The sequence below is a fragment of the Microtus pennsylvanicus genome, chromosome 6 (genome assembly GCF_037038515.1).
Source record: "Microtus pennsylvanicus isolate mMicPen1 chromosome 6, mMicPen1.hap1, whole genome shotgun sequence".
In the NCBI taxonomy this organism is placed as follows: domain Eukaryota; kingdom Metazoa; phylum Chordata; class Mammalia; order Rodentia; family Cricetidae; genus Microtus; species Microtus pennsylvanicus.
In genome coordinates, this window is record NC_134584.1 from 34847154 (window position 1) to 34872178 (window position 25025).

A 25025-nucleotide genomic window follows, 5' to 3' on the forward strand; every position below is an offset into this window, starting at 1 on the left:
CTGGTCTACAAAGTTCCAGGACAGCCACCTCCAAAAAAACAATTTTAGATTCAAGCCTGAAGGACTCGCTAGCTGGGGGGAGGGATAAAAAAGATTGCAAAAGGAAATTTATATTTCAATGCAAACTGAATTTAAGATTATCTGGACATTTTTATGGCATCATTACACCTAATTATTATATTGAAAACCCATCAACTGAAAAGATTGGTAGAGTTTCCCAGGTGTCTACGACATAGTCAGGGGAGTTTTCCTGCTTTCATCTTTGGTTTTGCAGTCAGTTTACAGTGGGTCCTTAAACAATCCATTCATCGTCTCTGTGAGGCGAGTTAATAGAAGCAGCCCATTTTAATCTCATAGGGATGGGACAATTTTCCAGAAGTACTCCAGAGAGACCCTGGAAGGCCAAAAGTTACATAAAGTTACTTAGATAACTTATCTTTTATAAAAATAAATATCACATATTACCCATTAGCATTTCAAATGTATCACATAAGTATTTCAGATTATTTTACCTTTGGGTAGCTTTTTTTTTTCCACGTAAACTATTTCAACTTAAATACTTAGTGGTGGCAAAGCAAATGAATGAATCTTGTAAGTAAAGTTACTTGGGGTTTTATGTGTATCCAGTCACAGTTATACTGTTGAGTGGGACTTGCTCTCTGAATTTGAAATGTTTAGACTAATTATACTGATTGCCATGAGCTCATCAAGAGGATCTTGTCAAATTAAGCATGAATTAAAGCAAAACAAAAGTATCACTCATGAGACTAAGGAAGAAAACAGGACATCTACTACCAAGAGGTGCATTCTAATTCAATAAAAATCTACACGTACAGTTAACATGTATTAGAAAATACTGAACTTTGTTGCATCAACAAAACAGGAAGCAGCTGCCATAATATTTTATATGTACTATTCTAGCTAGCGATATTGGTAAACATTAGCTGAGATATTACAGAATTTTCCCTATCAGAATTTGATACTTTCCTTAGCTAGTGTGCAAGGCATACACTTCGAGTTTTCAATACTAAATCAGTGGATTCTTTCTACCCAACCTAAATCAGTGGATTCTTTCTACCCAACCTCTAAACCGTCAATCCCCAAGAACCATGGATTTCTTTCACTACCATCCCAAGTTGTTGTCATTGTCCTTAATTCTGTTTTCAGAAAACAGTGTGTCACAAAAACCGGGCAGCACCAGGGACACCTAATCTACTACCCAAGGCACCACCCTATTATTTATTTATTTATTTATTTAATTTAAAGTCAGCGACAACTGGCTATTTGGCTTTATTGAGTTTATATAAAATATCTCAGTCACGTATGTAATGACATCCTTCCATTTCAAAAGTTAAGTCTAAGGCATTTGCAGCAACATAAATATAATGCACCAGCGCTCCTGCTTATCAGTCAAAGGAATTATTATTGGAAAGCCGTAATAAAGCATTTTTGTACATTTGGACAGCAATGGCACGAGAAACCAGACAGCACATCAAGGTCCCCAGGATCCACGAGCCACAAAGCCATGCAAGCAGCAGTGTCGGACTGTGACCACATGGATCTGGACCCTGAAACGTCAACACCAGGAGGACAGATGAGGCCCAAATGCCGTGGCAAAGAATGAGGAGAATGTCCTACTGAAGACTAAGAGACCCTTTTTCTTAGCATAGACGGTTTGTACTCCCTTAGTCGACACCATTACTCACAGAGCAAAAGTATACCTTAGCGTAGAGCCTACAGAGTAGCCACCATTATCGAAAGTGTAGTTCCTGTTTCCTAGGGGAAAGACTTTCAATACCACGGCAGAATACACATCACAGAAAAGCTGTTATCAATACTTTTGAAGGTCATGCATGAGCGGGGGAAACACTTGTAAGACAACAGGCAAAAGCTTTCTCTTTAATAATTCTTTGGTAATAAACACATCTTTAGTGATATTTCTTTGTGGACTAGCCACTGATTTTGCTGCTGTCTGTCCTGTGCCCCTGATCTCCCAGACCAGGATGAAATTTATTATCTAGCTTACAATAGGCAGAACACACCTGAAACAATTCACCTTGCTTTAATGAAAAGCAATTACAAAATGAAAACACATCTTTAGGTAGGAGATGGCCTATATTGTTTATAAAGCTACTGCTGTGGGTGCTGAGGAAGTTTTCTGTCTTCTAAAAATCTAAAATTCACACGTTCTTGAGAGGAAGCAGGAATACAAACTCTTTGTCTTCTCAAGGCAGAATACTCTTCGCTCACTGTTCCACCGACTCCTGAGTTAAACAAAGCAGAAGGCAACAGTTACTGCCGCGCGATTCTATAATAACTTCCAATTGTTTTAGCAAAGCAGAGGAGTGCATAGAAAGTGAGCTTGCCATCTACTGGCAGAGCAAGTCCTAACACTGACGAACTAAGACAGTTAAGAATTAATTAAGGAAATTATCTGTGACGGACGAATTCATCACGTCAACCATATGGAAGTCTAAGAGAATAAAATCAAAGAGTACAGAAAGTCTGAACTGAGAAATTAAAAATTACACAAAAGCTTTAATCCCAGCACTCAGGGGGCTGAGAAAGGAGAACTACCACCTATTCTCAGGTAGAAAAGGATACCATTAATTTTTGCATAAGTCCATATTTTCTCCTATTACTGTGTAAATAAGTGTATTCAAGCACAGTGAACTAGGTCTTATATAAATCTGAAAGGAGTAAAGTTTAATAGCCTGCTATATTGAATTTCGCCTTTTCCTATGGTTTAGAAGTAAGTAACTTACATTTTTTCTGAGCCTGGGGGCATTGTTTTCTATACCGTTGCTGTCATCTGATTTCCTGTGTGAAAAATGAAAAGGAGAATCACCAGATGTTCACAATGCATAAAATTAAGTCAGTATAATATTTTACACCATACTGGATACAAACTCTAAAATGTCAGTGCACACTCAGTTCATTCTTCCTAACAGTGTTCTACTTGCAATGTAGATTTTTCTCATGCCATTACTTAGTCCACCATCCCCAAACCAAAGTAGACCAATTGCCCTTTTATTTATCAATTGCCCAGCTATACTCAGAGTTATTCCCAGCTATCTCTAAAGAGATCTGTAAGAGAAAAAAACATGAGTTCTCTCAAAAGTAATTCTCATAGAATCCTAGGTGAGTGATCTTCATTGTGATAAAATCAGAACCACTGGAAAATGTTTTTAGAAAATCCAGGTTCCATACCCAACCTAAGTGGTTCTTTCTGATCTGGGGGGGGTCTAGTGAGGGCTGAACACTGAACTATCTGTCTCTCCTCTATGGATGCTTTGCCATGGGACATGTGTGTGCACATGTCTCCAGAAGAGAACACAACAGATATCCTAGAATTGTTGCTAGAGACTGTTGTGAGCTGTCATGCAGCTGCCAGGAATTGAACCCATGTCTTCTAGAAGAGCATCAAATTCTCTTAACCACCAAGCCATCTCTCTAGCCTCAAGAACATTGTATTAAGAAGCTTCAGTAATCAAAACTACAACCAAGGTAAAGACTCATTTAAATAATAAAACATTCTGGTTACTGTGCTCCAAAGTCTGTCCCAAGTATTCATACATAAGTTATCACTAATTCAACAAATATGTGTAGGAGCACCATCATGAACCCATCTTGCAGCTATGAAACCAGAAGCACAGAGCAGCTATTGATGGAGGGGTAGACTCTGGGTATCACTTCAATATCACAAAGATGTATACAGAAACAGCATGCACACCAGCATGCACGTTCTTGTTGTTCTGTTTCTAACTGTAAGCATTTTACCTAATTTCTTATTTATCTTTATTTTACCCAAGTGAGAAAAAAAATAAAAAAACTACTTACAACTGTTCAATTTGTTCAAATTCTTTTCCATCATCTGTATAAAGACAAAGAAAAAGGATATGATATTTAAGCACGCAATGCTATGTTACATGTTCAATTCAGCCTGCTCCTAACAACTTTTCCATGGAAAGGAGAGAAGTGCCACCTTTGATAGCTGTGTCTCCCTCAGTTCCCTTGTAACAGGACACCAGATGCTATCTGAATCTCTGGTCAGAACTGTTTGGCACCCTGAGATTTTTTTTCCCAAAAACTATACAATAAAAATCATATATGTGTATGTATACATGCACATATATATATATACATACACATACATAAACATATATATTTAAATGCCATCATATATGAAAACCATACATATATGTATGAAAATCAGAAAAGAATACAGAATACATGTTTACTGGCAGGTTTTGTGTATCAACTTGATACAAGCTAGAGTCATCAGAGAGAAAAGAACCTCGGTTGAGGCAATGCCGCCATGAGATCCAGCTGTAAGACATTTTCTCAATTATTGAACAATGCAGGAGGGCCCAGCCCCATTGTGTGTGGTGCCATCCCTGGGCTGGTGGTCCTGGGTTTTATGAGAAAGCAGGCTGAGCAAGCCAGGGGAAGAAAGTCAGTGAGTAGCACCCTCCATGACCTCTGCATCATCAGCTCCTGCCTCCAGGATCCTGCCCTGCTTGAGCTCCTGTCCTGACTTCCTCCAGTGATGGACCAGGATCTGGAAGTGTGAGCCAAATAAACCTTTTCCTCCCCAACTTGCTTTTGGTCATGGTGTTTTTCTCACGGCAAAAGAAGCCCAAACTAACACAACGTGACAAATTCTATCACGGGTTTCTCATCCAATAGTCCAACAGACGTGGGTTTAAAACAGCAACCCTAATGCCACCTGGAATTTAGGCATTGAGAATCTAGGGACTGGATAAAATACTTTTTAAATGGAGATGGGGAGAGAGCTTAGTCACAAAGTGTTTGCTGTAGAAGAATAAGGCCAGGAGCTCAATTCCCAGATTGTAGTGGTGGGAGCGGCGGGTGGAATATGCATAAAAAGCCAGGTGTGGCGTTGTACACTTAAAAGGGAGAGGGAAACAAGACAACCCGTGGAGCTCAGTGGCTGCCGCTCTAGCCTCATAGGTAGGCACCAGGGTAATGAAAGCCTGTTGGTCAAAAAGGAGTGGAGAGCATTCCTAAGTAAGTTTATGCTCCGACCTCCAAATACACACACACATATGAGCACCCCCACACAAAAGCAATCCCCCTGATGCAAATGATCAAAATAAATTATCTAAATGGAAAAAAAAATCTGAGACCATTTACGTGAAAAAACCCAGTTGTTCCCTAATATTCCAATGTCAACAGACATTCTTGAACTGCCACACAGCGGCACCAAGAGAGGAAATACTTTAATTTTAACACTAATATTTTTGGGGCAGATGAAACAAAGGCTAAGAATCCAGGCTCATAGACCATAACCATCATGGTTACAAGCATAGATATTGGCCCAAATAAGAATTTTTTTTACAGACCCTTTTTACTTATTTTGTGTGTGTGCATGTGTGTATGTGTGTATGTGCATATTTATATAGTGTGGATACATGTGTGTATGTGCGTATGTGCATATTTATATAGTGGATACATGTGTGTATGTGTGTATGTGCATATTTATATAGTGTGGATACATGTGTGTATGTGCGTATTTATATAGTGTGGATACATGTGTGTATGTGCATATTTATATAGTGTGGATACATGTGTGCATGTGTGTATGTGCATATTTATACAGTGTGGATACATGTGTGTATGTGCGTATGTGCGTATTTATATAGTGTGGATACATGTGTGTATGTGTGTATGTGCGTATTTATATAGTGTGGATACATGTGTGTATGTGTGTATGTGTGTATTTATATAGTGGATACATGTGTGTATGTGTGTATGTGCATATTTATATAGTGGATACATGTGTGTATGTGCGTATGTGCATATTTATATAGTGGATACATGTGTGTATGTGTGTATTTATATAGTGGATACATGTGTGTATGTGTGTATGTGCATATTTATATAGTGGATACATGTGTGTATGTGCGTATGTGCATATTTATATAGTGGATACATGTGTGTATGTGTGTATGTGCATATTTATATAGTGGATACATGTGTGTATGTGCATATTTATATAGTGGATACATGTGTGTATGTGTGTATGTGCATATTTATATAGTGGATACATGTGTGTATGTGCGTATGTGCATATTTATATAGTGGATACATGTGTGTATGTGTGTATGTGCATATTTATATAGTGGATACATGTGTGTACACTGTAGTCTGGCCGTGAAGGTCACAGCATGACCTCAGGTATCTGTCAGTCTTTGGCTTCTGCGCTGATTGGGCCTTCCTGCTGGGTTCCACTGAGGATACCAGGCTAGTTGGCCTACAAGCTGCCAGGGGTCTACAGTCTTTACTTGCCTTCTCTGCACAGGGGCACTAAGATTCTAGCTGCTCATGCTATGTATCTCACTTTACACATAGGCTCTGGAGGTTCTCACACCTGTGCAACAAATGCTTTTATCTCAGTGAGCCGTCTCCCCAGCCCATCCCCAGAACTTGTAAGTGACTGTGTGTTAGGTCATAATACACATCCTAATGAGGTGATAATGTGGAAACCGAGGCAGAGATCCACACCTAAGCACTGGGCCGAGCTTCCGGAGATCAGTCGGAGAGGGAAGAGCAATAGTATGAACAAAGGGGTCAAGACCATGATGGGGAAACCCACAGAAACAGCCGGCCTGAGCTAGTGGGAGCTCACCGATTCCAGATCGACAGCCGGGGAACCTTCATAGGACCGACCTAGGCCTCTGATGTAGGTGACAGTTGTGTGGCTGAGGAAGTCTGTAGGGCCACTTGCAGTGAATCAGGATTTATCCTTGCTGCTTAAACTGGTTTTTTGGAGCCCATTCTTTTTGGAGAGATACCTTGCTCAGAATAAATATAGGGGGGAGGGCCTTAGTCCTGCTTCAAAGCCATGTGCCAGACTGTTGACTCCCCCATGGGAAGCCTTACCCCCTCTGAGGAGTGGATCAGGAAATGGGATGGGGGGAAGGTGAGGGAGTGGGAACTGGGTTAGGTATGTAAAATGCAAAAAGATCGTTTAAAGAAAATAAATTAATTAAAATATAAAAAATAATGAAGCAATAATGTAATAGAAAAAGTGAGACATCTTACCTGGGTCATTCTTCTTTTTCTGCGTGTACACTTCACAAAGCAGAATGATAGCCACTAGCAGAATAACTTCTGCGATTATCGCAAGAAACGGCTTGAGGGGCACCATGAAGCTCAGCACAACCAGCTCAATGTGTTCTTCGCTCTCACCTAACTGGAAGGCTGCCCGGCACCAGTAGGAGCCTCCATCTTCCTCCGAAAGATGCTTTACCTTGAGTCGTGTCTCATTAGCATAGGATCCATTTATAACATACTTATCATTCTTGTGAACATCAATAGGAACCTAATGCAAGGAGACATTAAAATCCTTACATAATGCAAAAAAGAGATACATGTCCCAAGAGATCTCATTCTGGGCAAAGCTATAAGTCAGAGCCAAGGAAGCCACTTACTGGAAAGGAGCATATTAAAATTTATGAGTCTTTGCAGGAGATTGGTGTTCCAGCAGCAAGGGAAAAAGTCTGCTCTGCTATGTGGACTCAGCCCTAAAGGTCTGAACCTACAAATATATGTCTAGGTCGTCATTAGTAAATATTAGGTGAAAATCCAAGGCAGAGAATTAAAATTTCCAACCATCCTGGCTTCCCTTTCTCATATATCACTAGCTCTTCACAAGCAGAGGCAAGCACATAAGGAAACAAAACACTTACTTCTAAAGATATTATTCTGGTCAGTCCTCTGTTAGTAGACTACCATCCTGACCACCAGAGTGCCCTACACTGAAACTACAGTTGAAATCTTCAAGGCTTCTTAGCTGATGCCCTCTAGTGATCAGCTCTCAGGTCCCAGACCCCTGTTCTTTCCTTTCATGTCCCTGTTTCTTTCTCTTAGGTAGACTGGCTTCTGGAAGCTGCTGAGTTTTCCTCCCGCTCACAAAGTCATACTGGGAAGCTGTTATACTTAATCTAAATTAAATTTTATTCTCAGGACATTTGATGTCTTCACTGTTCTATCATTCAACTGAGATGCTCAATAAATGCTAATCTGCATACAAACATTCTCAGATGATCCAAGGACGAAGTCTCTGCAAATGTATTTGCCAGAAGGAAGGAAGGAAGCAAGGAAGGGAGGGAGAATGACCATGACCTATCCATATGTACACAGGCAGCAAGCACAGTCTGTTGTTGCGGGAGGTCCTTCCGCTCCTCCAGCCTATAGCCGCTGAGATACCAGCCCATTGGGGCGTGGTCTCTCTCCCTTTAAAAAAGCGGCTACTTCCCTTCTCGCTCTCTTCGCTTCCTGCTCCGTTTCCAGCGACTAGACTCCTTCCTGACTGAGCAGAGGGCTGTTGTCTGGGACGGTTATCTGTAAGTTTTTTCCCCCTTAAATAAATATCACCCTATTAATCATAATTCCAAACTGGTGTAGCATTGTTTGCGACTTACGCCTTCAGTCTGTAATACTCACGACACATACCACCATGTGAATCAGAGACAATAAATCAAAGGGCTGAATTTTAAGAAAGTACAGAGCTAATTGTGATGCAGAAGGTGACTTGACCTAAAATGATGACCTGTGACCCCCTCCCTGCCCCTGTCTTACAGCTGATCATGATCAGACCTAATGCTAAATGAAGAAGAGGATAATGATTCATACAGCAAACCCAGAGAAACAACGTTAATATAAAATGACTTAGGATCTAGCTTGTTTGCTAACACACATGCATGAAGAAATTAGGCTACATATTCCAAACATCACAACTGGTATTTGATTTTACAATTAATATTTTAAAAACATCTGTAGATACCTGTCCTGATCACCAATAAGACAAAGGGCAGAGGATTCACTGTTCACGCTGACCCCTGTATGATCTAGAGCTCTTTTCTTGAAACATTAAAGCAACATTAGCACAGAAATAGACGCGCTCCTTCCAAAGCCCTTCTTCCATCGTCCACGGCCCCAACTTTGTTTCAGTGGGAATCTAATCCCTCATTGAAAGACTGGTTCTGTTTCCTGTGTCCCATCTAGAATTGCAGCTTTTCTCTAATAGGACTTTAATTCAAATACTCATTAGCAGCATGGTAAGAAAGGGGCACCCCCAAGCACCATGCCCTGAGTTTCAAGCTCTTTGAAGCTCTCTGGGAAAGGACAGGACTTCAGCGATAATTTACTCATTGAATACTCTTGTTTTCTTCAGATCAGCTCTGCGAAGCCAATTGTCTTAGATGTATAAGCCTCGAAATCCACTTCTTTCCAATGTGTGCGGTACAAAGGGCTGAGGACACTTAACAACTGAGACCTCAGTTTAAGGGACCAAATTTCCATTCGCTGTTTCCAAAGGGTGCCGAGGCATTGCCTCCCACGTCAGATATTTCAGGAGACAAACCGGAGAAAGAGCCTGGGATTCCCCCTCCTCCCCCCCAGTTATTGACAAGAAGTAGAAGCGGGACTTTTCTGATGAAATTACTTCTAGCCTGGTCAATTAAAAATGTTTTGGTTTTGCCTCATCATGTAGTCTGGGATAACAAGGAAACCTTTACGCATGGCCTTGAAAACACAGTGATCGCCAAGCTTCAGCTTCCCGTCAGTCCGGGATTACAGGCACAGGCCATTAAACCAGGTAAAGATTCTCTCTCCTCTGGCTTTTAGTTGTGTTGTAGCACAGCCTTGCCGTGTGACCTTGGCTCTTCTGGCTCTACCTGGCACCATCTCTTTGGTGCAGGTTTACCTCAAATACATGGCAATCCTCCTCCCTCAGTTTCCTTAGTACTGGGATTACAAGCACGCACCACTATGCCCATCCTGAAAGCAAATTTTGATTTTCTCTCAAAGACTTTAAATAAATTTCAAAACATAAAAAGAAAATGATGTAGGATCCAATAAAACACTAAGATCTTCTTCACGCGTATAATGCCATGTGCCGAAAGCATCCAAGGATAACTCCATTCATCACTGTGTGTTCCTGCGAACTATAAACGTGAACAGGAGTGCTTGTCTCCCTAGGACTGAGTCCGCTAGAATCCTCTTCATGAACTAAATGGCTTGTTTTCTTTTCTTCAACCCCGAGAAAAAAGATCTTCCATATATATGTGTGTGTGTGTGTGTGTGTGTGTGTGTGTGTGTGTGTGTGTATCACACACACGTGTGTATACATGTCTGTATGTCTGTGCAGGTGTTTTGAGCACATTTACATGTGATGAATGTGGAGGCCGGAGATAAACGTCAAGTGCCCTTCCTCAATTGTCTTCCACTAAATCTGGAGTTCACCAGCAAGACTAGCCTGGCTCAGCAAGCCAGGAATCGCCCTGTCTCCATCTCCCTCAATCACAATTAAAATGCCCCATTTCTTATATGGATACAGGAGATCCATACTCTTGTCCCTCCTGCTTAAAGAACAAGCACTGTGACCAACTGAACAGCCTTCCCAGCTCCAGCAAACACGATCTTACCTGTACACTTCCATTACTCGTGTACCAAGTCCAATTTAAAGGATGACCATCGTGGCATTCACACTTCAGGACGGTAGAATCCCCCACGTAAGTGATCAATGGCTTATTTTTCCCATGAACGCTGGGTACTAAGAAGAAGGGAGAAAAGTGTTTATTACTGAGACTGTTTAATCAAAAGAAATGTACTAAACTTGACTTTCCCTACTTCATTTTCTAACCAATGCACAGTTTTCGTCACACAGTTCTGATTGTACATACAATGAAACCACGGTGTAGCCATCGGAGATAGCAGTAGTCATAGCAGAAGTGGTTGGATAACCCCAACGGGATTGTCTGTAGCGTACCACTGAAGGAACAGCCTCCAGTGATTAAAATTAGAACCATTCCAAGCTTGCAACAAACAATGACATGCTTGAGATAAGAAAGAAGCTTCCTGTTTCCAAGGCTGCCCTTTCTTCTCACTTACTACAATAGTGGGACCCCTCTTCGTAGCCTTACCCTCACCTTGCTAGAGTAAAAAGGCAAAAGGTGCAGGCTAGGAAATCTTTTTTTTAAAATATTTATTTATTATGTATACAATATTCTGTCTGTGTATATGTCTGCAGGCCAGAAGAGGGCACCAGACCTCATTACAGATGGTTGTGAGCCACCATGTGGTTGCCGGGAATTGAACTGAGGACCCTTGGAAGAGCAGGCAATGCTCTTAACCACTGAGCCATCTCTCCAGCCCCTAGGAAATCTTTTAATTGATGCAAATTTGTAAACAGACAGCAGAGCTAGAGAAGTGTTAACGCAAAGGAACAAAGGAAAGTCAAGGGGAAGAGGACGTGGCTCTGTGCTGGCCTAGTGTGCACACAGCTCCGCCTTGCATAGCAGCAGGGTCAAGGGGAAAATTAAAGAGGAGTGTTAAAAACAATGAGGTTTATATACATATTTATATCATGTCAAAAGGACACATACCAACATTATTATGGTAAATTCCTTAGTCAAGAAAGTTTGAAGCATATACAATTAGGAACAGGAGCATTCAATGAAAAGTCACGAGGTAAAAGTCGTCCCTCATCGTTTCCACACTGACTGTGAAGATTGATCAATAAAGATACTTTGTTGATTTTCCTTTTTCCTAGTTTCTCTAATTTTACGTTTTTAATTTTGTGTTTCCCAGCAGTTCATTAAACTAATCAGCAAGGATAGATAAAACTAACTCAGCTAGATATAATTAATCAGCAACTGATAAAACTACAATGTCTAAATATCATATTCGACACCATATTATGGTGTGAAAATTTCTAGGTAATTTTAACTTTCAGTGCAGAGATTAGAAAGATTTCAGCTGCCATAGCGACGTTTCTAGATTAAACATGTTGTCCAAGCGGTCTTAAATTTTCTACTACTGATGTAACCGAGCGTTTGCATGACGCATGAACTGTGAAGATGGAAAAGGGGGAAAAATCAGTAATGATTGGAAAAGAAATTATGTTAATTAACCAGACAAGGAGCAAGTCAAAACCAGTTTCTTTTCTGAGTTCTGTCCTCAGGTAAGCAATGCACTAGTGACAGAGACCAGCCTGCTGTAGTTTACTGTTTAAAGAGAACCAAAATTGTTGGTTTTGATACAAATATATATCATTCTTGTCCTCTTTAGGGCGACTGAGCAACAGTGTGACATAAGGCAATGTCAACACTAAATAAAGAATGGCGTGGATGATGAAGGAGGCCACCCATGAAGATATAAGTGCTTCCATAACCAAATAATGTCAGACACAGCAATGTCTTAAGGCAATCTCTAAATCAGAGGGTGTGAAGGTTTGAATCTCTGGCATTTACATAGCCTCTGGCATTTGAATTCTTAGTCCCCAATTGGTGGCTGTTTGGGGAGGATCAGGGTTGCCTGGCTGCGGGCAGTCGTCACTGGAGGCAGGTTTAGAGAGCTTAAAGCCTTTCACCTGGAGGTTTGCTTTTTTTCCTGCTTCCTGCTTGAGGTTTAAGGTGAGAGCCCTCACCTTCTTCTGCTCCAGCTGCCACACCTGCTGCTCCAGGCTCGATGCCACACTTCTCTGCCGTGATGGACTCTTACACCTCTAAAGACACCAGCACAGATAAACTCTTTTGTGTATAAGTTGTCCTGGTCATGGTGTTGCCACAGATGGGAGGAAACGAAGGCACTGACTTATTACTCACTACCGGGAGAGTTTTACTTATCACTAACTATGGGATGTGATTAGAGATGGGTGTGTGTAACCAGACTAAGGAGCTGGGATTCCAGTTATCCCACCCAGAAGAAACAGAGCTGACCCCCTGGAGGAGCTCAGCATTCCTTCGGCTAACTCACTCCCTCGCACGCCTTACCGACTCCTGCTCAGCAGTAGATCCTTATGACAGTCTTCAAAGATCAGGTATACATGTTGGAAGGAAGCCAACACAATGTTCCAATATCGTGATGAAGAGATTTAGGGCCAGGAAATAAATATCTGACACATAATGACAGTTTTGAAATAAAGGTATCTGATGGGTAGTGCATTATACGCTTGCTATGTTGTTGTACAGCATAGCATAAATAAGAGTTCCTCAAATGGAAAGGGCTTGGTACATATTGGGATTATGCCATGGTACAGCTCCCTTAAGTCAAGCTTTCCATTATTAATGGTTATGCCCTTTATATGTAACGTCATTAGCCATCTTAATAAGAATAATTACTGTCCTGTGCGATTTTTAGGTCAGTTAGCATTTTTGGAGCAGAGGAGAGATAAGTTTTACAGAAGAAATTCATCTATTTCTGTCTTAGAACTGTGACAATGTCTGAAATCACCCAAGAACAGGGAGAACTTTAAAATGAGTCTCTCCATGAATCACCCGCACCATCTGGAACAGGCGATGACGAAGACAAATCAAGATGAGTAAACAGGAGAAAGAGAAGAGTGGAAAATATTAGCTCCGGACCCCGGTGAGAGTCCTAGTCCATTCAAATATCACAAAGGAGACAACCCCTCGGTGAAGCCATGGGACAAGTTCTCCTACTGTTCTGGCCACACAGCAAGTGCTAGGTAAGATTATGTATGCATGTTGTAGTCTAGAATAAATTATAACAAGTTAAACCAGGATGCCCAGCTAGGTTCTGACCGATAACAAGGAATCAAACTGGATAAAAAGATCAAAACAAGCTTCCTTCTAGACATATGTAATATGTGGCACTGATAGGATACAAGGAAAAAAATCACCTTACATATGATTATGAAACCTAAACGTAAAACAGAAACACCCCACTTACAACATACTGTTTATAATGAGAAAGAGACAGGGAAAAAAGTTGATAGCAATTTGATAAAACCAAGAACTAAAATTTTAAGAAAATAATTTCAATCTAAATATACTTATATGCAAAGGGGGTGTTTAAGAGGCATCTCTCCTGTAGGTGTTCTTGTTGTTCCTTTGCGGAACTACAGCTCCCAGCATTCTCCTGGACTACAGACATATTCCCAGAAGCCTTTGCATTCCCCGTTAAAAAGCGAGGGCCGCCACGAGCTCTCTCTCTCTCTCTCTCTCTCTTTCCCCGCCTCTCCTGTCGTGTCAGCACACCTGTACCTGCCCGCTGTTACCCCTCCCCCATTAAAAGTGCACCCACGTGGGACCTCCGCGTGTCTGTGTTTTCTTCCCCGAGTAACGTCTTTACCCTCTAACCCGCAGACAAGAAAGCCAGCCAGAAATTAGGAACAACAGTTCTAACCTAAGTTAGGCTACTATATGCCAACATCAGTCTACTGCCTCAGAACTCGTTTATAAATCCAGATGGTTCAGAAGCTGAGGAAAACAGGCACTATGAGAAGTTGGAAGCAGTTCTCAGATCCAAGAGAATAGCAGAGCGTCTGTCTTGGTGCTGATGTAACAAGGACATTTTAAGTTATTGAGGAAAAGAAAATGATTAAATGTCAAAATGTTAAAGACTCAGTTGGGTGGAATCCCAGAACATTTTATTCTGATTTGTTTCGTATGGCAGGGTCACTTTCTCCACTAAAAACTGATGCTGAGAGCCGCTAAGGCTGGGCAATGGTCTGTGGACCAAGGTCTCCATTAAATTCTATAATTCTTTCCTTTCATTTAACACTCCTCCGGTTTCTAGCCTTAGAGAGCAGAACTGACAAGACTTACTCATACTGCAGCACGAGGACTTATCTGTTTTCTAGAACTGGGAACTGAGAGACATAAATAATTCCATCCCTGTTGACTCTTGTTTTTTCCCAGTTCGGATGAATGCACTCCTTTCTCCATAGTCGTAAACACTAAACTGAGTTTGGGTTGTAGTATTTTACTTTGATTGAAGCTAGTAAGCCATAGCTGGGAAGGAAGGAAGGAAGGAAGGAAGGAAGGAAGGAAGGAAGGAAGGAAGGAAGGAAGGAAGGAAGGAAGGAAGGAAGGAAGGAAGGAAGGAGAAGGGAAGGGAAGAGAAGGGGAAGGGAAGAAAGGGAAGGGAAGGAAGGGAAGGAGGGAGGGAAGGAAGGGAGGGATAAGGAAGGAAGGAAGGAAGGAAGGAAGGAAGGAAGGAAGGAAGGAAGGAAGGAAGGAAGGAAAGGAAAGAAAGGAAAGAAAGGAAAGAAAGGAAAGAAGGATAGAAAAGAGCTACACACGCTGTAAAGTCTTCCCAAGAATTGAAACAAGCATGGTTTATATCCTGGCTAGCCAATAATCACATGATCTGGCTCCCTTTTTAAGCATGTTTCCCTATCTGTGGTTTTTCCTATGAAGAAGGAAGACTGGAAAGTGAGAAACTCAGCTGTTCCAGGACGTCCAGACAAAGCACCCTCAACCTCCCGGCTCCACACCACCTTCCCACAGGGCTTCTTTACAAATTATCCAGCATCTGGTGAGCTCTATAACTGATGTGAAATATGGTAACACCTCAGTGTTCGAGTGCTGGTGGTTCATCTTAGGGAGCAGAGGGCTCACCACTGTTTTTGAAGGTTTCAGTTAAAGAGATACAGATCAAGCATGGGGACCAGAACTTGCCTATCCTTTTCTGAAACCACAAGGTCCCCTCCAAACCTGAAATAGAGTTGAGCCACACCTCTCAAGGCCCATGTGGAGATGCAGAAAGGGTACTTTGAAAGCCTTGGTTCATTGACTTCCTGTGCCAGGCTCAGCTCACCAGTAGGGAAACACTGCTCCAGAGTCTAGCTTCTAAAGCCAGCACTAGTCAGGGCCACAGTTCTGCTATCCCCAGCATTCTACCTTCTAGACTCTATTTCTCAAACTCGGCATGGGTCTTAGTTAGGGTTTCTAGGGCTGTATGGAATGGAATTATATATATTAGTTGTATATTTATAATGCAGATAGATGATAAATAGAGAGATAGAGAGAGAGAGAGAGAGAGAGAGAGAGAGAGAGAGAGAGAGAGAGAGAGAGAGAGAGAATGTGTTTGTGGTAGAGGTTGTGACTGGGTAGCCTTGGCTGGCCTAGAATTTGACACATAAACAGGTTGGCCTTGAAGAGATCCACCTGCCTCTGCCTCCAGAGTGAGATTAAAGGTGTGTGCTGCCCCTCCTGACTCAGAAGTATTTTATTTTCAGCTGTATTGAGGATCACAGTTTGTTCTGGGCCACCCTCTCATTTAGAATCCTTTACTGATATAAGGACAGGGTGATAGTATACAGAGACTTTATTTTAGTGCTTTGAAACTGAACAAAGTGGGGTGCATGGGAGTCTAGGATGGGAGGGTGAAATACCTAACTCAAAACTACTGAAAGAGGGGCTCAAATTACCCAGTGAAAGTAGCAGCTCTCTATTTGCAAACGTGAAGCTCTGTATTTGTTCACTCACAGGCTAGAACGCTGGTCCAAATGCCATGCTCATTTCAAGGGCAATTAAAAATGATCCTACAAAGCAGAGGCAGCAAAGACACTGTGAGACAAAAGGCTACTTTCCCACACTTCACATGGGAAGAATTCTTAGGGAAGGCAGCTATCTGATGCTGGACCAGTCGCAACACATACTATATAACCAAAATCATTCGACTTCGGCATTTTTCTGTCTGTTTTGCTTTGGTTTCTGTCAAGACAGGATTTCTCTGTGTATCCCTCGTTGTCCTGGAACTAGCTCTGTAGACCAGGCTGACATCAAACTCAGAGATCCACTGCCTCTGTCTCTTGAATGCTGGGATAAAAGGCGTAGGCCACCACCACTGGGCATATTTGAGATTTTCAATACTAATGAATATTACAGATGTTTTCCCTCTCTCATAACATTTGACTTCCCGCTAAGAAACATTCATGCCATCGTTTGTGGTGGGACATGATCACCAGCATATTAGCAGCTCCGCTTTCTTGCTCTGGCTAGCATCAATAAACAGCTAAGCACACAGAATCAGCAGAATATATATAGATATAGAGATAGATAGATAGATAGATAGATAGATAGATAGATAGATAGATAGATAGATAGATAGATAGATAGATAGTTTGGTCATGCTCATCAGTAACATTGTTGTAGAATATTTGTACACTGTGTAAAAGTGAACTGCTTTAATTGGTGTAATGAAAGGCTTAAGTTGTTAATCTAAAAAGATGTTTTAAGGTCTAAAAAGACAAAGTTTTTTAGGATGGTAATACAAGTTATGATAAAAAGTGGTTTAGGTATAAACATCTGAACTCCCTAAGGTAGGATAGATAATACAGTACTTTCTCCAACTTTCCCAAATGCCAATGGACTGGACACAATAAACCCTGTTTCCAAAGACAAAAACAAATAAAAAGAATAATCTGACTCAATTTACAGCAGAGGATGAAACTAGCTTTTTATCCATATTTATTCGTAATAGGGATAAGCAATGATCATTCTCCCTAGGGAAAACCATAAGCAAGCCATGGAGATAATATTTATAAAAACTATTCACTACTATATATGCTTAACAGACCTAATAAAATAATAACTATGACTTAAACTGTTGTATAGATGTCTTTAAATTCTACTCAAATAAAATTATTTCTCCAAACAATAATCAATTTTAAATAAATTACACAGAGTTATTATTTTTATCAAGGAATCTCTGAAAGGACCTAAATTACTGATTTTATAAATGTCTTCAGGATGTAGTACATACTTAAAAGTTACATTAATGGTAAGCAGGCATTAAAATAAATGAGGTGAATTAAACTCTTCAAGCAAATTTTAAAAGTAGACATGCAATAGCTTTTTCCAGCCCTGAAAGAGATGATGAAAACTTGCAATGGAGTTAATCATGGTGGTGCATGCCGGTCATTGCTTGAGAAGCTGAAGAAGGAAGATCAGAAGCTAAACAGTCTGGGCTACACGAGACCCTGTCTTAGAAACAGATAAAAATAAAAAACCTGTGGCTGGGAGGTCAGAGGCCCTGGAGGAGCCTATACAAAGTAAATAATTTTCTTTCGATGTAACTACATTTATTACTATAGCAATTACTTAAAACTGAAGGGACATAGAAATCTAAGAACGTAATGTCATAGTTATAAATACTGACCTTTGATATTAAATGTTCCTCTGAGATTCTTTTCTCCATCAAAGAAACAAGAATAATTTCCCATTTGCTTGCTATTAAAAATGATGAACCTAGTGATAATAAGAATTATTAATACAAGCTTGCTTCTTACAAATATTTAATACAAATGAAGTCATCAATCAAACTTTTAAAACAGAAATAATTCTGTAAACAGGAAAATTGAAATGCTAGCATAACATTCAAATGACCTCAAAAAGGACAAATGCTTAATCAGTAGAACCGTATTTGAACTGGCTATGTAGACCCTCGTGTACATACCTATACTGACTGTACAAGGTGTTTCCCACTTTGGTTGTATTGAAAACATCAATATTCTCCAGAAGTTCATCATCCTTTTTCCAAGTCACGTTCACTGAGTTCAAATCCCCAGATGGCGTGAACTGGCATAAGAGCTCCAGGTCAGAAGGCTTTTCCAAAGTAATGTTTTTTTCTACTGGTGAACTGGACTCGTCTGTTCATTACAAAAAAAGACAAGAAAATGTGTTATGAAAGTTATCTTTGTGGGCGAATTCAATATATGGCTCTGTATATATGAATGCCTTTTATAAACAACATGTATACAAATTATATAAATTTTCAGCAGTGGTCTACCGACAAAACACTTAACGCCCTTTGTTGTAATATGGGCGGCGGGGCTGTGTCCCCGCCACCCGGCTGCCTGCCCGGCTAGCTTATGCCCGGAAATAATTACACGGACACTGTATTCTTTTAAACACTGCTTTGGCCCATTTCTACCTAGCCTCTTCTAGGCTAACTCTCGCACCTGGACTAGCCCATTTCTTATCATCTGTATAGCACCGGTCTTACCGGGAAGATTCTAGCCTAAGTCCATCCTGGGTCGGAGCTTCATAGCATGCGTCTGCCTGGGAGCTGGGCATGGCGTCTCTCTGAGGTGTCTGCTCTGGAAAGGAGAGCTGTCGAGTCTGACCTCACTTCCTCTTCCTCCCAGCGTTCTGTTCTGTTTACTCCACCCACCTAAGGGTAGGCCTATCAAATGGGCCTAGCAGTTTCTTTATTGCTTAGCCAATGAAATCAACAGATTGATATATGACACTCCCACATCAGCCCTTCATGCGTCTGAAGGCTGGCTCTACCGCAACGCAGCTCTGCTACCCCTTTTTACTGTCCTTTGTCAGCAAAGCTGAAGAAATGATCCCTTGTGACATTAATAGACGCACAAAAGCCTAAGGCTGTCATATCTGTCTCCTGAATGAGACAGAGGAAAGAGCTCTGAGAAACGTCTTGCACATGAGGTGACACGCACTGGCAGGGGCAGACCCGAGCCTTGATTTCCCTTCGCTCAGGAAGTGTACACCCTTGGCAGTTACTGTAAGATTTGAAGACTGAACTGATGTGCTAGCTTCCCTCACTCTCCATTTTCATAAGACACGGAGAACTGTTTCGGCTATCCTGGGTCTTTGGAGCTTCTATAAAATTAAAGATGATTTTTTTTTCAGCTGGGCACTGGTGGTACACTCCTTTAATCCCAGTGCTCGGGTAGCAGAGGCAAGTAAAATCTCTGATTTCAAGGCTACCCTGGTCTACAGAGAAAGTTCCAGGACAGCCAGGGTTACACAGAGAAACCCTATCTCAAAAAACCAAAAATAACACGCGCACGCACGCGCACACACACACATTCAGTTTCTGAATATCAGCACAGAAATTTTGAAGGAGATTTCCCTGAATCTGTAAGACTGCTTTTGGTAGGATGGCCATCTGCACAGAATACATCCTACTAAACCAGGAGCAGGGAAAGTCGTTCTGTCCTCTGGCATCTTCAATTTCTTCCTTCAATGCCTTCAAATTTTTATTATACAAGTTACTCACTTCCTTGGTTAGATTTATTCCAAGATGCTTTAATTTTTGAGGTTAATATTAATGATATTGCTTCCCCAACGTTTTTCTCAGTGTGTTTATCGTATTATGATATATTTATCTTATATAATAATACATTTTTATTATATATAAAAATACAGATTTTTTTTGTTGTTGTTATTTGTTTAAATATTGTATCCTGCTACTTTGCTGAATGTGTTTATCAAGGGTAGTTTTCTGGCAGAGTCTTTAGAGTCCTTTATGTTTAAGAATCATATCATCTGTAAATAAAGATATTTTTGACTTCTTTATTTTTGTATCTCTTCCATTTCTTTTACTTGACATCAAATACCATATTGAACAGGAGACGAGGGAGATTATGTCCTTGACTTATTCCTGATTTTGGTAGAAATGGTTTTTTTGTCTCTTTTTCTCTGTGGATAATATTGGCTCATGACAGGAATGGGTAACTTTATTGGATTGGTTGGCCAGTGAGGTCACACGGACCCTCAAATATCGCCATTGCTCTTGATTATGCTCCAGAGCTCGACAGTAAAACCCTATTGCTGGGGACATCATATATTTGAGCCACGGTATAAAAAAACCCGGCTCTGACCTGGAGCTTCACCATTACCGGCTCGCTTTCACAGTGCTGAAAGCTGCAATCTGTGCCACTGGAGGAGGAAAGAAATCAGTCTGGCCCAGCTGTGGAAGCCTGGCGAGCTATACCGACTGGAATAACAGCGTCATGAACGTGGTGGGAGTACCAGTTGCCTAGTGACGGACTTAAGGCCCATTCCTCAAATGAAACCAAACCTGGCAGCATTACCAGGTCCAAGCCTCTGTGGGGAGACAGATATAGGCTGTAGGTGAGAATCTACTACTGTGACTCCCAAACCTGCTCCCTGCGGAGTCTCATTATTTTGTTCGGGGCGGAATGATAAGTATCCCCTTATTTGGTCTCCAGCTGGCAGTGCTGTGTGGGCAGGTGTAGCCTTGCTGGAGTAAATGTCACCAAGGCTTTGAGAGAATGTCACTGCTCCCTGGGATTGTAAACTTTATTCTTGGTCCCATTTTATACCTCTGCTTCCTGACCACAAGGAAGTGAGCAACTTCATTCCCATAAGTTCTTCACCTATGACGTTCTGCCTGACCATGATCCAGAAACAATGGAACCAGCCTCTCAGATCATGACGCCAAATAATGCCTTCCTCCTGTTCTTATGTATTTATCACAGAAAACTCTTTCATATAGATAGATAGATAGAGATATATATGCAAATATATACACATGTACTTTTTGAAGACTATAATAATAAAATACAAAACTTATTTTGATCAAAAAATATGAGTTTCTGAAATCTTTTAAGTAAACACTCAAAATGACTTGACTGTTGAAAGTCCTCTCCTCTGGGCAAAGGAACAATCTGCAATAGAGAATTCTTACACCATGCCTGAGCCTACATGACCACAAACGTATCATGTGCCCTATTGTTTCTCCTACAGACAATTTACTTTTGCATCCCCATAAATGGCCTTTCACTCCCTGTCCTTCCACTATTAAGATGTTAAACACATAAATGTGGAGAAAAAAATATGTCAAAACAAAATGTCAAGCCCAAGAATTGAAATGCAAATTTAGATTGAAACAGTTTATTTGTGTGAACTAAAGAAATGCTGACTTTATACAAGAACAGAGAAAAGAATCCTAGTTTGTCCACTATGTTCAGCTAGTCCGGTTTTATCCCATGCTTTTTCAGACCCAGGCCAGCTGGCCTTGGTGAGATTCCGATAGAACATCCCCATTGTCTCAGTGTGTGGGTGCACCCCTCGCGGTCCTGAGTTCCTTGCTCGTGCTCCCTCTCCTTCTGCTCCTGATTTGGAACTTGAGATTTCTGTCCGGTGCTCCAATGTGGGTAGCGGACAGTGAGGACTACTGAGAACTCAAGAACAATAGCAGTGGGTTTTTGATCCTACTGCAGTACTGGCTTTCAGGGAGCCTAGGCAGTTTGGATGCTCACCTTACTGGACCTGGATGGAGGTGGGCGGTCCTTGGCTTCCCACAGGTCAGGGAACCCTGATTGCTCTTCGAGCTGATGGGGGAGGGGAACTTGATCGGGGGAGGGGGAGGGAAATGGGAGGAGGTGGCGGGGAGGAGGCAGAAATCCTTAATAAATGGATGAATTTTTAAAAAATAAATAAATAAAAAACAAACAAACAAACAAAAAAGAATCCTAGTTTGTTTTCTGTTGCTGGGATTAAACTTTCTGACCAAAGGCAACTTAGGAGAGAATGGGTTTATTTGGCTTATAGATTACATCCACCATCAGAGGAAGCCAAGGCAGGAGCTAGGCAGGAACTGACTCAAAGAGCACAGAGGGATGCTGCTTACTGGCTTTCTCTTCTCTGGGTTGATCAACTCGTTTTCCTATAAAACCTGGTAACATATACCCAGAGGTAACCACACCCATGTCAATGATCAAGGAAGAAAATTCCCCACAGATACACCCACTGGCCAATCCAAAGGAGGCAACTCCTCAACAGAGGATCCCCTATCTGATGACTCTAGTTTGTAACAAGTTGACAAAAATTCAACACAAATAGCATTATCAGAGACTGAGGAGGGTGGAGGCGAGGGGAGGGCAAAGGACAGTTAACATGCATTGGGGTATGGGTAGATATTCTAATGCTCTATTGCTCAGAATAACCAGAAAATACAATTAACTGTGACCTTCAAAACAGCTAGCAGATTTTGAATGCTACCAAAACATGATTTTTGTTTGAGGTGGGAATGGATTTGGCAATTACCCTGAGTCGATTACCTGTACCATGAAAAGGTCTCTTAAGCCATATTCAGACTGAAGAACATCAAGACCATTTGACTCTGGTGTTGAATATCATCTGTCCATTTGCACAGACAGAGTCTTGCAAACCAAAAAGCAAAGTTATTTGGGTCATCTCTATTTCTTTTGTAACCACTCACTGGCCACCACTGCATTTGACCTGATACCTCTGTGTCTGGATAAAAATCTTAGGTGTTCAGTGAATCCTGACTCACTGCTAGTCTCTACCGACTCGAAGCCTGAGAACAGAATAACATGTGGGTCCTAGGGAAGATGCCCTCCTCACTCTGATGGTCAGCTCAAGCTAATGGCTCCACCAAGGCACACAGGACATACACTGGCTCACGACTTTCTTTTGTTGTGTGACTACACAAGTTTATGTGCCGTCTTCCACTATGGAGTTCTTCACCTAGGGTAACTTGAATCTGTATTCTGGGCCACTCTGGCCTCTCATAACTACCTCAAAAAAATTCCTTTTAAGCAAAATTATTTTAGATTGACAATATATGCACACTGAAATATCTCACTGTATCTGGTAAGCTATACGACTATTGTAGCAATTAAAATTTCTAATTAAAAAAAAGTATTCATGATATAAACCTTAACTGCTTCCTCAAGTCACTTTTCTCCAATGACTATTATAATTATAACTAAACCTATCTCTTTCTTTGACAATCTGTCTTTGGTTGGGTTATTTCCAGGAACCTGTAAACAAAGATCTTCCTACCCATAAATCTGGCCACATAGAAGAGACTGATAAGACTCTTGACCAGTCCCGCTTATCCAGAGTCTGTAGCTAATAAAGTCAAGACCTCAGACCAAGGCAAGTCTTCTTTAGCGGCAGGAAAGCTCCATGGTGTAGCGGGTCAGTGTGTGGTACTTCCATATCTATGTCTTTGTTATCTTTTGCCAGGGCCAGGAGAATGATTCCACACTTCTGAAAATTTTTCTTCAGCTGGATGCAGTGGCACAGCCACAACAGGCCTTTAATGCTGCACTCGGGAGGGGAAGCTAGGCAAAAAGCAGCCTCCTCCTCCAAGCCTTCTCCACCATGCGGGTCTGCACCCTCAAACCAAGAGCAAAGATAAATGCTCCTTCAAGTTGCTTTTGTCAGAGATTTTGTTATACCAAACAAAAATATTCACTATCCAATTGATTAGACACCTTTCATTTGCGAAGCAAAGGATATTTGTAATGGATACCAATTGTGGTTTTGGGTTGTTCAGGGTGGTGTGTGTGTGTGTGTGTGTGTGTGTATGTGTGTGTGTGTGTGTTGCTGGAGAGCCATGTTTCATATTTGTTTGGGGTTGTTGAGGGTGCTGTGTGGTGTGTGTGTGCATTGTGTGTTTTTCAGGAGAGCCATGTTTGTCTGGGGTTGTTGAGGGTGCTGTGTGGTGTGTGTGTGTGCATTGTGTGTTTTTCTGGAGAGCCATTTTGTTTGGGGTTGTTCAGGGTGCTGTGTGTGTGTGTGTGTGTGGTGTGTGTGTGTGCATTGTGTGTTTTTCTGGAGAGCCATTTTGTTTGGGGTTGTTCAGGGTGCTCTGTGTGTGTGTTGATGGAGAGTCAGTCCAGATCCTTGTGTATCCTAGGCTAATAGTCAAAGGTTTTACTATCAACTATATCCTGAGCACGCCCGCCCCCCAGTTTCCTTGCCTCGTGTCCTTATTTTGATATCAAAATGGGCTGATACACATGAAGTCTACAAAGGGCACTACGGCTGCAGGGGAGCCATGCCTAGTGAGCACTTTTCCTCTCACTGTCTCGGTTCAGAACGTAACAAACCCAGGCGTGGTGTGAAAAGTTGCATGCTGACTGCATCACTTAGTCGTCATGACAACGTTGATGAGGTAGGCAACCACTCCTATTTCACACATGAGGCAAAGAGGAAACTCCCTCACCCAGAGTGACACATCAAGATACAGGCAGCGCCGACCTTCAAAGGTAAGTGTGGCTAAGTCCAGATTCTCCCCTAACCAAGAGTCCATACAAACTCTCAAAGATCCAGAATTCTTATGAAATGACCATCAACTTCTTCACCATCAAACGGTTCAAACCCAAGATTTCAAACGTAATGACAGACGTCAAACGGAACTTAAATTACAGCAGCATACCCAAGTGAGCAAAATGAGAGCTGACCGTCGAGACAAACATATTAAAAGCACTTGCATTTTCAACTAAATGTTCTTCCACAGTGTTAAGTGTAGCATAGCCTCTCCGTAGCATGGCCTTTCCCAACCGCCCTCCGCGCCTGGTGCTTCACTGTTTCCGAGGACATTTCTACAGTTTGCTTTGCTTCCTGCCAAGGAATCAGAGCAGCAAATCTACACAGGAAATTCTATCCCTCCCCTGAAAATCTTTTGGGGTTAACCAAAAAACTGAATGTGAGCTT

At 41.4% G+C, this 25025-nt stretch overlaps 1 protein-coding gene across 1 annotated transcript in view; it reads right to left on the reverse strand.

Annotated features, from left to right (window-relative positions):
• Positions 1–1347: 1347 nt before the first annotated feature.
• The window catches only part of Emb (embigin), a 42171-nt gene continuing 18493 nt past the window's right edge, over positions 1348–25025 (reverse strand). The window contains exons 3-9 of the mRNA XM_075976030.1: positions 18238–18430; positions 17941–18029; positions 10455–10582; positions 7069–7348; positions 3841–3874; positions 2766–2820; positions 1348–2264 (exon numbers count right to left, since the gene is read on the reverse strand). Of these exons, the coding sequence (XP_075832145.1) occupies positions 2247–2264; positions 2766–2820; positions 3841–3874; positions 7069–7348; positions 10455–10582; positions 17941–18029; positions 18238–18430 (797 nt within the window). The 3' untranslated portion in view covers positions 1348–2246. The remainder of the gene's footprint in view (positions 2265–2765; positions 2821–3840; positions 3875–7068; positions 7349–10454; positions 10583–17940; positions 18030–18237; positions 18431–25025) is intronic.